General features: G+C 39.5%; 1 protein-coding gene across 3 annotated transcripts in view; it reads right to left on the bottom strand.

Moving 5' to 3' along the window:
• The window catches only part of SLC7A11 (solute carrier family 7 member 11), a 98,958-nt gene that overhangs the window by 20,839 nt on the left and 62,450 nt on the right, over positions 1–15,669 (bottom strand). For all 3 annotated transcript variants that reach the window (XM_089911501.1, XM_089911502.1, XM_022554816.3), the window contains exons 7-10: positions 4,564–4,687; positions 2,575–2,678; positions 1,722–1,818; positions 3–152 (exon numbers count right to left, since the gene is read on the bottom strand). In XM_089911501.1, the coding sequence (XP_089767627.1) occupies positions 3–152; positions 1,722–1,818; positions 2,575–2,678; positions 4,564–4,687 (475 nt within the window). The remainder of the gene's footprint in view (positions 1–2; positions 153–1,721; positions 1,819–2,574; positions 2,679–4,563; positions 4,688–15,669) is intronic.

Here is a 15,669-nt window from a genome sequence, read left to right as displayed (position 1 = left end):
ACCTTGAAAGGACGATGCATATCTGGGCATTTGTATCGAAGATAAATCAGCCCAGCAACCGCCAGCCCAATAAAAAGCCACCTGGCAAAACTGAGGAAATTCAAAAGACTGTAGAGGTCCCCAGAGAAGAGCATTATCATTGTCAAAGGGTGCTGGGGGGGGGGGGAGGGAGAGAAAAATCATGCACAGTGAGTTAAAAGAGAACACACGTGATAACAAGCAATACCATCACTGCACATTATTATTATCTTTTCCAAACGATTCTTTCTACTGATAAATGACCACTGCGCCTAACACCTATACTCAACTAACCTCCTAGCTACATATCCAGCTTTTCTACTCTCCCTTTACACACACACATGCATGCATTGCTTTTAGTTGTTTTTCATTTGAGTTAAGAGAACGTGCTTTCAAAGAGCAAAACACAGGACACTCAATGACTCAAAATTTAAAGACCCAGAGACTGAGATGGTCGGTAAATAACTAACAATAAAAGTCAAAAGCGCATCCAATACACACATTTGCAGAAAACTCTGCGAATGGTGTCTGATGAGACCCTGCCTATGCATACACAGGAACGACAGCCACCTCTAGAGACTGTGTCCTCTCCTGAGTGCAAAACGTTGACCTTTCCTTCCTCCACACTTCCTCTCCCTGGGTGCTTGCCACATGTGACCCTCAAGACCGCAGAAAAGAATGGAGCGCAGAGTTCAGCAGAGCAAGTCTCTACAGCTGCACAGACCAAGGACAGCATGACTGATAACGCAGGCTTAAAATGAAAGCCCTCTTCACCAATAATATATTCTGTTCCCACAAAATAATACATTCTGTTCCCACAAGTGAAGTAAATTTCCAGAATCCACACAGAGTACCCCACCCGCCCACTGGCCTTTACAAAGAAATTTCAAGGAAATATTTTGAAACAAATGAAACCCATGGGGGGTGGAGATGGGGGTAAAAAAGTGTTCAGTGCATTCTGTGGTGTGCCTGACAGCAGGAGATTGGGAAAAAATGTTACTGGGAAACATTTCTGGGAAATGTTTTTGGGTTTTGGAAACGTTATTGGGAAAAAATAGTAGGTAAAAAGAATATAACATTGCCAATGGGGATCTGAGGACTTCTACACCTTACACAGTCTTTCATATCCCGTGTTTCACAAATACTTTTCTCTGCATAAAGAATCGTACAGCTCAAATTTAAGTTTTGGTGCTTTTATTTCTCCCATTTAGGGTTGCTTTCAAAATTCTCACTTTCAAGCACAGAATCCCTGCACTGTCTAGGATCCTGTCAACTGTTTCTATAATTTTGTATGCATTTCATGATAAGGGGCCTCTGATGAGACATCTGGGCGTTTTGGGACTGTAGCTTTTAGCTCCACTTTCAATAAGTAGAATTGGGACTTATTACTTGACCTCCTTTTCTGCGAGGCTCTCTGTCGGTGACAGGAGCCCAGGCAATCATTTCCCTTTGATCTCACAGATTTCTACACAGATGAAAAAGAAGTGACGTGTTATTGCTCCAAAGCATCAAATATGCATCAGATATACTGGATGAAGGGAAGCGATGGAAAATATCCTGCCTGTGCAAATCCACCAGGATACACAGAGAGCCACTTTAGCAATGAAAGAGAACAGAAAGCACGAGCTGAAGTCAAGTTTGAAATCCTCTTTGCTAAGCTGTTCTTTGAGGGTACATCTAGATACACGTTACTATGCATTTACCAAAACAATAACAGCTGGTAGAGGAGTGTGCTTGCGGATGTGAATCATGGAGAGGATTTCCGGAAGGTGACCCTCCCGAGATGCAACATAGAATAACCTGACAGGAGAAAAATGTATAATTAATCATTTCCAAGGGAAAAAATCCAGAAATCGAAGAGAAAACTTGCATCTTCTTCGTACCGAATGGTTTGACATTTCTTAGGTGATTACTTCGAATTTTATAAAGTCTGCCAAAATGTTACGTTCCTTTGAGGAGAAACGGTAGCAACATCTGACTCAGCATAATTCACCCCACATATAAATAGCTGGTGGTGAATTTAGTTCTAGATTTCTAATACTGCTCGAGTGTTATCAGTCCAGTCCAACTCAACACACACACACACACACACACACACACACACACACACACACACACCATTCACATTTATCTGATTGGGTTTGCATCAAATTAAAACAAAAGGGACTTCTGCATCAAACAAAAGGGATACAGATGGTGGTATGGCGATGTCTGGTGTCTCTTACTTTACTTTTTTGCTTGTCACCTTTAGAGAAACAAAAGATTTTATTGCCAGAAATAAAATGTTCTTGCTAAACTCTGTAGACGTAACGTTAAAACAACAACAAAAAAACCCCTTCATCCCTGGCTTCAGAGTAGGCTATGAGTAGACAAGCAGTGCCCTCTAATGGACAGAATAGAACATGCTGTTGATACTTGGAGAAAGATTTCAATCTTGCGTTTCCCTTTAAAAACAGCAGGTTTAGAGGCACTCTTTCTTTTCTTTTTAAACTTATCCTTATCACATCCCATCTCAGACACAGAAATGCGTTTCTAGAAATGCTTGAACTCACTCACCTGGAGACAGCAAACACACCACCATTCATGGAACCAAAGCAGGAGAGGGCAACAAAGATTGGAACTGCTACTGAGAAATTTCCCAGGAGCCGCTCAGAAAAAGTCTAGTGAAAGACAGAAGGAAGCAAGTAAATGCTCTGCCAAAAAGTGGAATAAAATGAAACACTTTAGGCCAAACTCGCTCTATGACTTTCTGTTCACCTGGTGATATGTGTGTGTTTTATAATCCTTTTTTTGGGTTAGGGTCAGACTAACCTCTTAGAATAATAATCAAAGGCAGGTACCATGTCCTTGCTTGTTGCAGAATTATGGGCAATAGTCTAAACAAGCACCTTCCCTCTACTTCCAAAGAGCAATGATCCATTGATCAAATCTTTATCAACTATGATATCTATTGTCTCTGACTCCGGTAAATAAAAAAAACTCAGTACAGAAGTTCTCCTTTTAGAGACAGAAATCCTTCTGTATAATACCTTCTCTTTCGTCTGGAAAGCCACATTTTTATAGCAAAGTACAAAGGTACACTGAGAAGTGTTGCAGATACCTGTTTCATATACCAATCCCACTGTTATGACTTAAAAGCGTGGCAAAAAATAATTGAGGACTTAATCATGTATATTAGGGATATGAACAGTTCTGAAAATCTTTTGCCCAGAATAATCACATCAGCTGAATCTCTGTTTATGAAGTCCATCCCGCCCTCTCAGTTATCTGCCAATTCCTTCTGTAGTTTCCTATTAAAGGGCTAGAACACCAACACAAGTCCAAGGAAATCAAGCTACAGAAAATATAAAAGTTAAACAAAACTTCTGACATTTCCTTTTGTTGCATGGCATGTGCAACACTGCAAATTTTCATGAAGGATGTATTTTCCAAAAAAAAAAAAAAAAAATGTGGGATTCTTTACTTGTCCTTGATGCAGCCGGTGCTATGTAATTAATGGACCACATTACGCTCAAAGACTTAAGTGCTGCCCTTTGTCTAGTAAGATGAGATGACGACCTGACATCAGGAAGCTCTGTGCATTTGGTTGTCTGGTAGAAGCTACAGCAGTGGACAGAGTCTTTTTTAATACAGTGAACTCGTACATAGGTTCACATGAAATGAGATAATTTGTTCCCTGTGGATGTTTCTGATATGAAGTAATAGTGACTATTTTAAAAGGAACTGACATCTAGTGATGGGAAGTTCTTTTTTTTTTTTCACCCTTCATTGTTATAAGGTCATGAATGAGTGCCCTCTTACTAGCTAAGTTTTTATACCAAAAAGTCTGTGTCACAGAATAGCAGTCCCATAACATGACCTTTGAAAGCAAAAGATGCTCCTGAAGTCAAATAAATTTTGGAAAATGCTGTAAAATTATGAGTATCCGCATCTCAGGGAGTTAAAATGCACATTAGCTTCTCTAATATTCTGAGAAGTACTATAGCAATGACATCTGCTTAACTTTGAATAACTCAGTATTTCCTTAAATTAATAATATCCTAGAACTTGTATTCAAAATGATATATATACTAGAAAAAAATGTTATGTGGTCCATTTGGAAATTCTAAAGTGGTACTTTGGGAAAAAGATTTTAAGTTAGCATTTGAAAAGCGTCTAAACAGGGAGGAGTACAGAATCAATTGCAATTTGCATACCTCAAAATGCATTCATTTAAACTCAGTAACTGCCCACCTGTCTTTAAAGACATGTTGTAAGAATAATGACTTCTATTCAACATGTATGTGTGGAAATATGTTTTCAAGCAGGCATATGTGGAAATGTTTTACATGAAATTAACAGTACAGAGAAATCATTTAGGAGTGTAGCTGTATCAGTTAAATGGAATATGCTAAGGTATGTTCTAAATTTTTTAAATTTTCATTATCATTCAGTTAAAAAAGAATTACTGGATTTCAAAACACTTTCTGCTGGAGGGAACTACTATAAAATTGCATCATTTCATGAACCTAAATTCAAACTGGCATTTTCCCAACTTAGACTTACCACCGCCACTGCCTCTGAAAGCAACAGCTCCTCGGCACTAATGGTCGTAAAGTAGGCCACATTTGTTAGCACATAGCCAATGGTGACGACGGCCATGGATATACATATCGCAAGGGGGATGGTTCTGAAATGCACAAAGGAATCACTTATCAGTCATCTTTTGTTAGTCATTTCTCTGCAAGCAAAGAAGATAACAGGCTCATTCAAACAAAGAACAAAATGGTATATGGCTAACTACAGGCTCTGTTGGGTACGTATAAACATTTCATCAGGGTGAAGTACCACATATTCCTTTGTAATTTAATAAAGTCCATAAGGGGAGGTACTACATTTGTCTTGTCTACTGCTCTACCCCAGAACATGTGGGTCTGTCCGATTCTTGTGCTCCATAAATCCTACGGCAGGGGTTCACACACTTGAGCACACATCACCCGGAAGGCTTGTTGAAACAGAGATTGCTGATCCCACCTCAGGAGTTTCTGATTCAGGAGGATTTGCATCTTTCACAAGTTCCTGGGTAATTCTGATGCTGCTGGCCAGGGGACCACGCTTTGAGATCCACTGTCCCATATATATGCCTTTCAAATCCTGATTCACTTGCCTTGACACCTTTCTAATACTAGTTTCCCAAAAGATCTTTCTCATTCAGTGTTTTCCCCTTCAGTAATTCCCCTTGCCATCAAATACGTGTACACTTTCGGAAGCATGCCCCAGCAACATATATCTACCTTTCTAAATGACAGTAATAATAATTTTGTACATAACACAAAAAGCCCAGAAGTGTTCCCAGTAATGCCTTTGCACTGCCCTGCTGTGAGTTCAAAGGGAGCTCAAGATCATGAGTATCTATTAAAGCAACAGCACAGATAATCCCATGAAGTTAGAGGTGACATGCTGTGAAGTACATATGACCGGACGGTGCTGACACTACGTGGCATCAAGAAGTAGCCGGCGCAAACACAACGTTATGTCTTCATTTAATGCACTGGGAAAGCCAGGAAGTTACTGACCCTCATAATTTGACTCCATGTTACCGATACACATTACTCGCTTAACATAATCACCTCTTCAGACTGTTTCCAGTTCAAGCAACTTAAACCTTCGGCTCCCTACACAAAGGCTGATGGGTTTTGTGGGTTTTTTTTTTTTTTTTTTTTAGCCATAGAGCTTATCAGCCTTCATGGAGCCTTAACCCTGCTGGGTGCCACTAATGAAGACCTCCATATAATTTCTCCCAAGATGAAAATACAGGTCCGAACCAGGAAAAAAAAAAAAGGCACAGCCTGCCTCACTCCCCAAGCTGGGTGTAAGAACACCAAGTCCCAGCTCATTACGCTGAATTCTCTATCCCCTGTTGAGAACAGGCAAACCCAGCCAGCCAGCAACTGTCATTCATTATGCTGCTTGGAGCCCGACACTTCCCCTGGTCCCCAAAGCCTTAAGCCTTGATGGGGAAACACACTGACCTCTAAAATCCTGGCATCCTGCTAGAAAAGGAGCAGATGTTCCCCTTCCCCAGTGTGAAGAGGGTCCTGTGGAATTTTCTGTTCATGCCGTACCACGCATTGCTGCTTGTGACTGATAAATGCTAAATGTAAGCAAAGGAGATCACTGGGCCAATTAAATACGTAAGTGGCCTAAGGCATATTAAAGATAAAGGCAGCTTTTCAACCACTCACTGTGTTATCAATATTTTAAACTCGAATCCTTCAGCTCTTATAACACGCCAAATGGGGTTTTGAGTTCTTTCTATGGAGGAGAGAAGCAGAGAGAAAGAGAGGGAGAAAGACACTCTCTAGAGATCTCCTTGCAAGAGTAGGATTAAGAAATGCAAAGGCTCCGCTAATAAAAAGTGAGGTGACTTACTGTTCAGTGCGGTGAAGTCACCTAACCTGTCCAGGACGGGTAGTACTGTCACGTCACATGATGCGGTCATAGAGCACAGAGGAGTCACTCTGAAATTCTGACTGTGGCCCTGCCGGTATAGAATCTAGCCTCCCAGCCCAGCTCTTTCAAGGCAGCCTGTGTTTCCTGCCCGGAGAGTATGGTCTTTCTGAGGGAGGATTTCTAAACTGACTTTAGCAGAAGGGACCTTTAAAACATTTGAAACTTCCAGGCTAGTTTTCCTTTTGTTCTTCCTCAGCTCGTCAATAACAAAAAACGGCAGATGCGGCTACGGCTACGTACCCACCCTTTTATTAGCTACTTTACATATTTGCCTCATTTTGTCCTTGGAAAATCCTGTGAGTTAGGAGCACAATTACCATTTTATATATGAGGAAATGAAGTCTTAGAGAGTTTAAAGAACTGTTCAAGGATACACAGCTGGTAAGTGGAAACCCAGAATTCAGCTGCAGATCCAGCTACCCTGAAGTCAAAGCATTTAAACCACTGAAGTGTATTCTCTCTCGTGCATGTGGGTCCTCAAACTCTTAACTATTACTTTCCAGAGAAATTATAATTATTGAATATAATGTTTATTGGAAAGCTCTTATCAAGGCTGTATTCCTCATGTATTCACTGAAAATAGAGTTTTGTGTAGTATGAAGGAGGGGGAAAGACTTATTCCATGATTTTCATAATTTTTCTGTGTGATACGAACTATAATGTCAAGTGAATGTTTTCAAAAGTTTCAATATTTTGGAAATACTAGTTTATTTTGAATTTAAAAAACCACAGAGGCACACTGAATAAACTTCCCTAGACAACTGTTATAGAAAAGGAGGAAAAGGAAGCATACTTATCAGACAAAATGAAACAGATTAACAGTTTTACTATCAGCCAAGTATAGAGAGCCTATAGATATAGCCTATAGATAGCCTATAGATAGATCAGCCTAGTATATAGATACTAGAGGAAAAAAAAATCAAAGGAGCTTAAAATATAGGATAAAAGAGAAAAGGGGTCTAACCTTGCAGCGATTCCCAGCAAACCCAGTAATTCCTCCCTAGGTAAAATTAAGCCATGGGAACTGAAGAGGATGTGGCCAGATAGCCAGTAGCTTCTGTCCTTAAGGTTCCATTTCACTTTAACAAAGGAATAAATAAAAGGAATCACAGGAACTGGTAGGCCACTGACATTTCAAAGCCCCTGTGTAATTGCGAGGTATCCACCAATTCTAAGTGCAACAAAGGCATCGTCTTTAAGCTGAATAAAAATGACTCACACCTATGAGTTGTAATCTTTCTCAAATGTTGTGTATATATATTTTTATGATGAACAAGATACGAATGTATTGGGAAAAGTTACTTAATCCTTAAGAGCTTTTTGTCATTATAGTCTTTTCAATTATGTATTCATGAGAAATAAGCACTAAGTAAGTGAGAATCTGATATTTTTATTAATTGCAAATGGTCTTCAATCAAAAGGTCTTGGACGGTCTTCTTTCCTTGTAGGTTTATTTTAAATTGGCATCTGTAACCAGTCTATGTAACACATAGATAAATACTTGTTTTATTGGCAATTATTAAATGGAAGTCTCTGGAACATCTGCTTAGAAGCACTCTCATTCTAAGGATAGAGCTCCCCAGGAATTTAAATGGCCCCAATAGTTATGGCAGGTAGCTTATATTTGTATAATCTACAAAGCACCGGCAAACGCATTTTATCTCCAAATATACACATTTCATTTCAAATCCTTTGTGGAATAACACAGAATATGAACAAATGACAAAATCCACAACAACCCACTGAAATAGGAGGTAATACCACCATCTTCAAACAATGGAAACAAGGCTCAGAGAGGTTAAGTGACTGGCCAAGGTCACAAAAGTAGTAAGGGAGAAAGCTGGGTCTTGAATTCAGATCTTCCATCGCTAAGTCCCACATTCCTGAAATATCTTGTCCGTGATATCATGGCCGTTTTGTGCCTACTTTAACTCTAGGTACAAAGTTCCCAGGATCCTCACATGCTGACAAACATGTCCTCTATTTTATATACATGATACAAATATCAGAAGGCTGATTGTTACAATGTGACACATTTTAAGCCACGTACATTTTACTATGCACTTAATAGTCATCACAAATAATCTTGCAAATGATGGAGCGCGGGATGCATTTTTAATATACTTTGCAACTATACGGTAGAGCATCAGCAATGATCATTGTTTCCAGTGCTTTATGTTGGCTAAAAAGACTCCTGCCATGAAAACAGAATGAGTAAACCTAGCTTCAGAGAGTTGAGGACACATGAAGGTCACAAGGATTTCTGATATTCAGGCCATCCGAGTAATTCTGTAGTCACTTGTATTTAGGACATTCCTAAAATTGTTTTATAACTGGCGCAAAATCTTCTGAGGTTTATGTGAATCAAAATAAGTTTCATACATTCCCCAGTGTGGATACATCCACTGGAGCCCACAGAAACCATTGATCCTGGGGCATCTAAAATTGTCTTTGAGCCATGGGACTGGGCATGATGCCAGTTCTGCTAAAACCTTCTCTTGTGTGTTCTGGAATCTTCTAAGAGAAGTGCCTGATACTTCACATTTTCTATTTAAAAATCAATAATGTTTTAACACATGTATTTTGCATTCAGGAAAAAAGAGGGAGGGGAGAAAAGAGGAATTAAGAAGGGCAAGAAAATGACGAACTTCTTAATATGTGAGATGCAAATAAAAAAGAAAACAGGGTTTTTCAAAGAACTTTAAAATTTTTTAGTAAACTGTTTATATATAATTGAAACAAAGCCATGATTCATCTCAATATAAAGTATTTAAAATTATAAATGAGTATTTCTTGATTCTGAGTATTTATTTTAGGATCATACCTATTTCACATTGGCTTTTTTTTTTTTTTTTTTGTGCTTTGTGACCGCCTGGAGGGGTGGGATAGGGAGGGTGGGAGGGAGGGAGACGCAAGAGGGAAGAGATATGGGAACATATGTATATGTATAACTGATTCACTTTGTTATAAAGCAGAAACTAACACACCATTGTAAAGCAATTATACTCCAATAAAGATGTTAAAAAAAAACACAACATTTTCTTTATAATGACCCTGTAGAGACCTTGAAAGCTTTTCTCTAGATCTGACCCAGAAGTGACTCAAGTATCTCCTACTTCTCTCTTTTTGATCTACCAATTTATTTTTGCAGGATTATTCAGTTTACTTTATTACCACTACTGTTAATCTTATTGTACTCCTCAAACTTCAGTCATGTGTTACAATCCAAAAGATAAATACTAGTATATCTCAAAGAAAATCTATCTATATTTTTCACTCACGTGATTTTTTTCTTCCATACATTTTTACATAATTTCCCTGATTCTTGCTCATCTCAAACTTTCCAGAGACACCCCCCTGCCCCCCGGCAAGCATGAAACTGTACTATCTGGCTATGTGATTTCTGATATTTCTAGCAGGGACTGAATTACAAATAAGGGTTCTTGATTGTTTTCCAGACTTGGAACAATTAGATTACAGATGACTGGAACCCTATGAACTGCCTTGTATGTTATCGGTGATTTTGCCCCCTTGTCATTTAGTGCTATCACTGTATCTCTAGTTGTACATTGTGAGTGGGAACTGGACTGTGAATAACAGTATAAGAGAAACGCACTTGAGGAGACACCGCAAGTTGGGGGGGGGGAAGGTGTGGGTTGTCACTGAAAGAAGAAAATGTAGCAAGAGGAAGAGTACACTCAATAAACCTATTTAGAAACATTCTTAAAGGTCCATGGTTCATGTTCTAACTTAATGACAATTTCTGGGCCAAGGCTGAACACAGTGATGTGACGAGCAGATTGTCACATAAAGGTACACAGTGATCCCACTGATTTCAAGCACTAAACACCTGCCCTCGGCTTCTTATTGTACCACGGCAAGACTACAGGTGTTTTCACTGAGACGCTTTAAATTTCAATACCACTGATGTCTGATCTAAATCTCACCATTCTCCATTGTCCACAGATGAAGAACTCCATAAACAAAAAGAGAAGACAGAGGGACCTGTAGGGAGATGTAAGAAATGAACAGACACAGATTAAAAGACTGCAGCCTGAAGGAGGCTCATGGAAAAAACATACACAGGTGCATGAGGGAGACAGAAAAGTGCAGCAAAACCACGCAGAAAAACGAACTGAAATGGAAACTTATAATTCAGAAACATAGGGTCATAAGCAATCAGAAGCATGAGTCTAAGCGTTTTTAGCCCTAATAATACTTTATGTTTTTATCCAACTAGCAGAATAAATTCCTGCCTAAATAAAATTATTCAGCAAAATGTAGCTTGGGGGTAAATTTTCATTTGCTTGAATTTCATACCAATAAAAAAATCTGCATTGTCTGCATCTCATTTGTTCTCATTTTCTCAAGATTTAGAGTGTGGCGTCCAGATATATTACAGTTATCCATATTTATCATGCATGAACGTCAAGAAATTAGTAGGCAAGTTTGAGTGCACAAACATAGAAACAAAATTGGTTTTTGATAAAATGTTAGCAAGTAAATAACTAAGAAAACAAAATATTTTAATAACAATAAATTATATTTCATACTAATGTTCAGCTCTTATTTTTTTTTATTTTATTGTTTTAGTACGCGGGCCTCTCACTGTTGTGGCCTCTCCCGTTGCGGAGCACAGGCTCTGGACGCGCAGGCTCAGCGGCCATGGCTCACGGGCCCAGCCGCTCCGCGGCATGTGGGATCTTCCCGGACCGGGACACGAACCCGTGTCCCCCTGCATTGGCAGGCAGACTCTGAACCACTGCACCATCAGGGAAACCCCAGCTCTTATTTTTGTTATATTGTTTTTATTATACTTTCTAAAATGTTATTTCCCTCAGGACTTTGTCTAAAGTACTCTAAGGTGATGCAACATCTCAGTGAACCTTTTATTTTTATTTTTTATAACTGAGTTCCTGAGATTCAGATATGCATGGCTGAGAGAATGAAGTACTCACCACAGTTTTGTGCTCCTCTTTCCAAAGTATCAGTCATTCCTGAGAAGAAGCTACCCAGATAGACCACATTTTCCAGACTCTCTGGTATCTAGGTGGGAGTGTGACTCATCCTTATGTGTCAACCGATGTGGCAGTTTTAGGCCAAGGTGGTTAAGAAGTGGGTCTGCCCCCAACCCTTTCTCTAGTTGTATAGAGGATCTATAGAGAGGCAAAGCCACAATGTGGAAGGAATCTGGGCCACAGAATCAACATGAGGAAGAAAGTCTACCGCTCAGCCAGGGACACCAACAGTGGACTGTAATATGATCTAAAAACTAAACTTTCGATTGTTTAAAGCCATTGAAAATTTGTGGTTTGCTTGTTGGAGCAGCTGGCACTACCCTAGCTAATAAAAGAATGAAGGGCCTCATTATATCAAGACTTTTTGTAGATTTCAGTGAATTAGTTTTTATGAGACAAAATGGGTCCTCATTAATTTTTATCTCATATTTTTTTGTTTCGTAAGAGACCAGTATATGATATAAAGTCTTTAAAATAATGTCCCAAATGAGATCAAATTGAAACACTTACATTTGCTCAAGTTAGAACAGTGAAAATTCTATTATTCAAACTTCCCAGAAACAGAGCAAACATAGGCCCCATTGTTCACTCTTTTGAAATATAAAATCTCCTGCACATTTGACAACTGCCTCCGATCCAACAAAGATCAAAGTATAATCGCCTCTTGTTTTGGCCAAAGATACATAATAAAACAATGCAATGTTAAATAAATATACTCTTATGCTAAGTACAAGGCAAGGTAAAATAAACATACCCACTTTGGTATAATAAGTGGGAATTAGAGTCAAAATTCCCTCTGGTCATAAACACGTGTCTTAGAAGGAACTGATAACACTTCTCCTACTATAAACCCATAAATCAAATCCAGTCACATTTCTGACCAGCTGCACGATAAGAAAGGGAACAGGTACATATGGAGACATTCAACCCTGACAAATGAACTACTGCTCTACCACCGAAAACTGCCTTCAATATTTGTGACCAACAATGACAAGTCTAATTATTAGAAATCATTTTACTTTGACATCTGGTAGTCAAGGAGACACCAGGGTAATATGGGAATCAGAATAGAAGATGGACAATTGATAAGATTAGAGGCTAACCTGTCCTCACTCACTTCAACCACATCAGTCCTCTCTTCCTTGTTTTATGTATTGATATACAACTGAAGGGATCCAGTGCTTTCAAACAGTTTTAACGTCACTCCACTAGAGGCTACAAGTCAAATTATGTCTTTAAATACTTTTTTGGGACTCAAGGCTGGCTTCCTAAAGTACGGTTTTCAAACTCTATGAATTGGTTTCATAAAATGCCTATCTATGAATGATTATACAGGTATGTATGTATGTATATATATATTTGATCCTACAAAGTTGGAAATAATCTTTCACTGCAACAAATCCTATTTATAGGTAATTGAGGGAAACATTTCTAGTAGGAAAGGTATAAGGTTGATAGGGGAGCCGCTCAACAGCTATGGCCCGGCTTTAATCAAAGTGGTAAATCCACATGGCCGGGCCCCAGAGAACATGACACAGCAGCTTAATGGAGCTGCAGAGAAAGGTGAAGATGAGAAGAAATTGAATTGATGGGTTAAATACCTTTCCAGTTAAGAGAGATGATATGTCATTGTCAAGAAAGTGATGATGCTGACTCCTGCTTGGAACAGTTGACAGCTCCCTGCAAAGGTCACAGAGGCCCCCAGAATGGCAGAACCTCCTGTAAGTTCCCCTCTCCTCTCCTTGGGCTGTCCATTTACAAAGATTCATATTCCCAGCAGAAACGGAAATTTCATTATCTTTTATCTTTCAGCTCAAAAGTTAAACTTTTCAAAAAATAAGCTTTGTGCTTTATTTTATATTTGCTAATGCCTTTTCTTAGACTACAAGGATTCGTAGGCAAATTTCTCCCCAAGGATACTTTTGCAAAGTCAAACACAACATGCAATGGTTGAGGGACTACCTGCCCCAGAAAGGGAAGTGGCCCCCGCATTCACCCACCCTGTAATTTCCCTTCTCTTTCATATTTTCCCTCAGCCCCATCCCCAAATTCCTATAACCAAGAAAAAAATGTATATGTACCATCCCAAGTGTAAGTCTTCTTTATGCAACATCTTGTCTCCGATGTTTGCCTTCAGTGTTTGTTTTGATTTCATAGAATTATGAACATTCTCTGGACTCCAATCTGAAAGCTGGGTCCAGTCATCTTCCAGTCACTGGCAGGAACCCAGGAGATCACTGGACCTCACTAGGCATAAACTTCCTCCTTAGTTAAAGGGGGTGCTGAATTAATGAAATCTAACGTCCATTTCTCTTGGAAGTTCATTATTCAATCACTTTAACAAATAAAGCTGATCTTTAAAGACTGTTGAACAGAATACTTTGAAAACTTAGTTCAGTCCTTGCTCATGTAACAGAGCATCCTAAGGAAGTTCCTGCGTCTGTCCTGTTCTGTCGCTCAGAGGAAAAAAACAGGACACAGATTTTACCAACTCTTCTCCTGGGTCTTGAGGTTATGATCCTATCCTCAATCAGGAATACCAGTACATCACAGTACCTTCATAGTATCAGCCTGGCTGATAACAGTGATCATTACAGAAGAGCATATAAAGGAAAAGTGGTGAGGGACCTTCAAAATGGCAGAGGAGTAAGACATGCAGATCAGCTTCCTCCCCACAAACACATCGGAAATACATCTACGTGCGGAACAACTCCTGCAGAACACCTACTGAACGCCGGCAGAAGACTACAGACTTCCCGAAAGCTTCCCAAGAAACTCCCCATGTGCCTGGCTGTGTGGCTGACAGGGTCTTGGTGCTCCGGCCAGGTGTCAGGCCTGTGCCTCGGAGGTGGGAGAGCCGAGTTGAGGACATTGGTCCACCAGAGAACTCCTGGCTCCACATAATATCGAACGGTGAAAGCTCTCCCAGAGATCTCCATCTCAACACTAAGACCCAGCTCCACTCAACGACCAGCAAGCTACAGTGCTGGACACCCTATGCCAAACAACTACCAAGACAGGAACATAGCCCCAACCATTAGCAGAGAGGCTGCCTAAAATCATAATAAGGTCACAGGCACCCAAAAACACACCACGGGACGCAGTCCTGCCCACCAGAAAGATGAGGTCCAGCCTCACCCACCAGAACACAGGCACTATTCCCCTCCACCAGGAAGCCTACACAACCCACTGAACCAACCTTAGCCACTGGGGGCAGATATCAAAAACAACAGGAACTACGAACCTCCAGCCTGTGAAAAGGAGACCCCAAACACAGTAAGTTAAGCAAAAGGAGAAGACAGAAAAACATACAGCAGATGAAAGAGCAAGGTAAAAACTCACCAGACCAAACAAATGAAGAGGAAATAGGCAGTATACCTGAGAAAGAATTCAGAATAATCATAGTAAAGATGATCCAAAATCTTGGAAATAGAATGGAGAGAATACAAGAAACATTTAACAAGGACCTAGAAGAATTAAAGAGCAAACAAACAATGATGAACAACACAATAAATGAAATAAAAAATTCTCTAGAAAGAATCAATAGCAGAATAACTGAGATAGAAGAATGGATAAGTGACCTGGAAGATAAAATGGTGGAAATAACTGTCGGGGACCAGAATAAAGAATGAAAAGAATTGAGGACAGTCTCAGAGACCTCTGGGACAACATCAAATGCACCAACATCCGAATTATAGGGGTTCCAGAAGAAGAAGAGAAAAAGAAAGAGACTGAGAAAATATTTGAAGAGATTATAGTTGAAAACTTCCCTAATATGGGAAAGGAAACAGTCAAACAAGTCCAGGAAGAGCAGAGAGTCCCATACAGGATACATCCAAGGAGAAACATGCCAAGATGCATATTAATCAAACTATCAAAAATTAAACACAAAGAAAACATATTAAAAGCAGCAAGGGAAAAACAACACATAAGGGAATCCCCATAAGGTTAACAGCTGTTCTTTTAGCAGAAACTCTACAAGTCAGAAGGGAGTGGCAGGACATATTTAAAGTAATGAAAGGGACAAACCTACAACAAAGATTACTCTACCCAGAAAGGATCTCATTCATATTCGATGGAGAAATTAAAACCTTTACAGATAAGCAAAAGCTAAGAGAATTCAACACCACCAAACCAGCTT

Source organism: Delphinapterus leucas, chromosome 5, assembly GCF_059928025.1.
Source record: "Delphinapterus leucas isolate spDelLeu-1000000601 "Yukka" chromosome 5, BTC_Dleu_Yukka2, whole genome shotgun sequence".
Lineage (NCBI taxonomy): Eukaryota > Metazoa > Chordata > Mammalia > Artiodactyla > Monodontidae > Delphinapterus > Delphinapterus leucas.
This window is presented reverse-complemented; position numbering and strand designations above follow the sequence as displayed.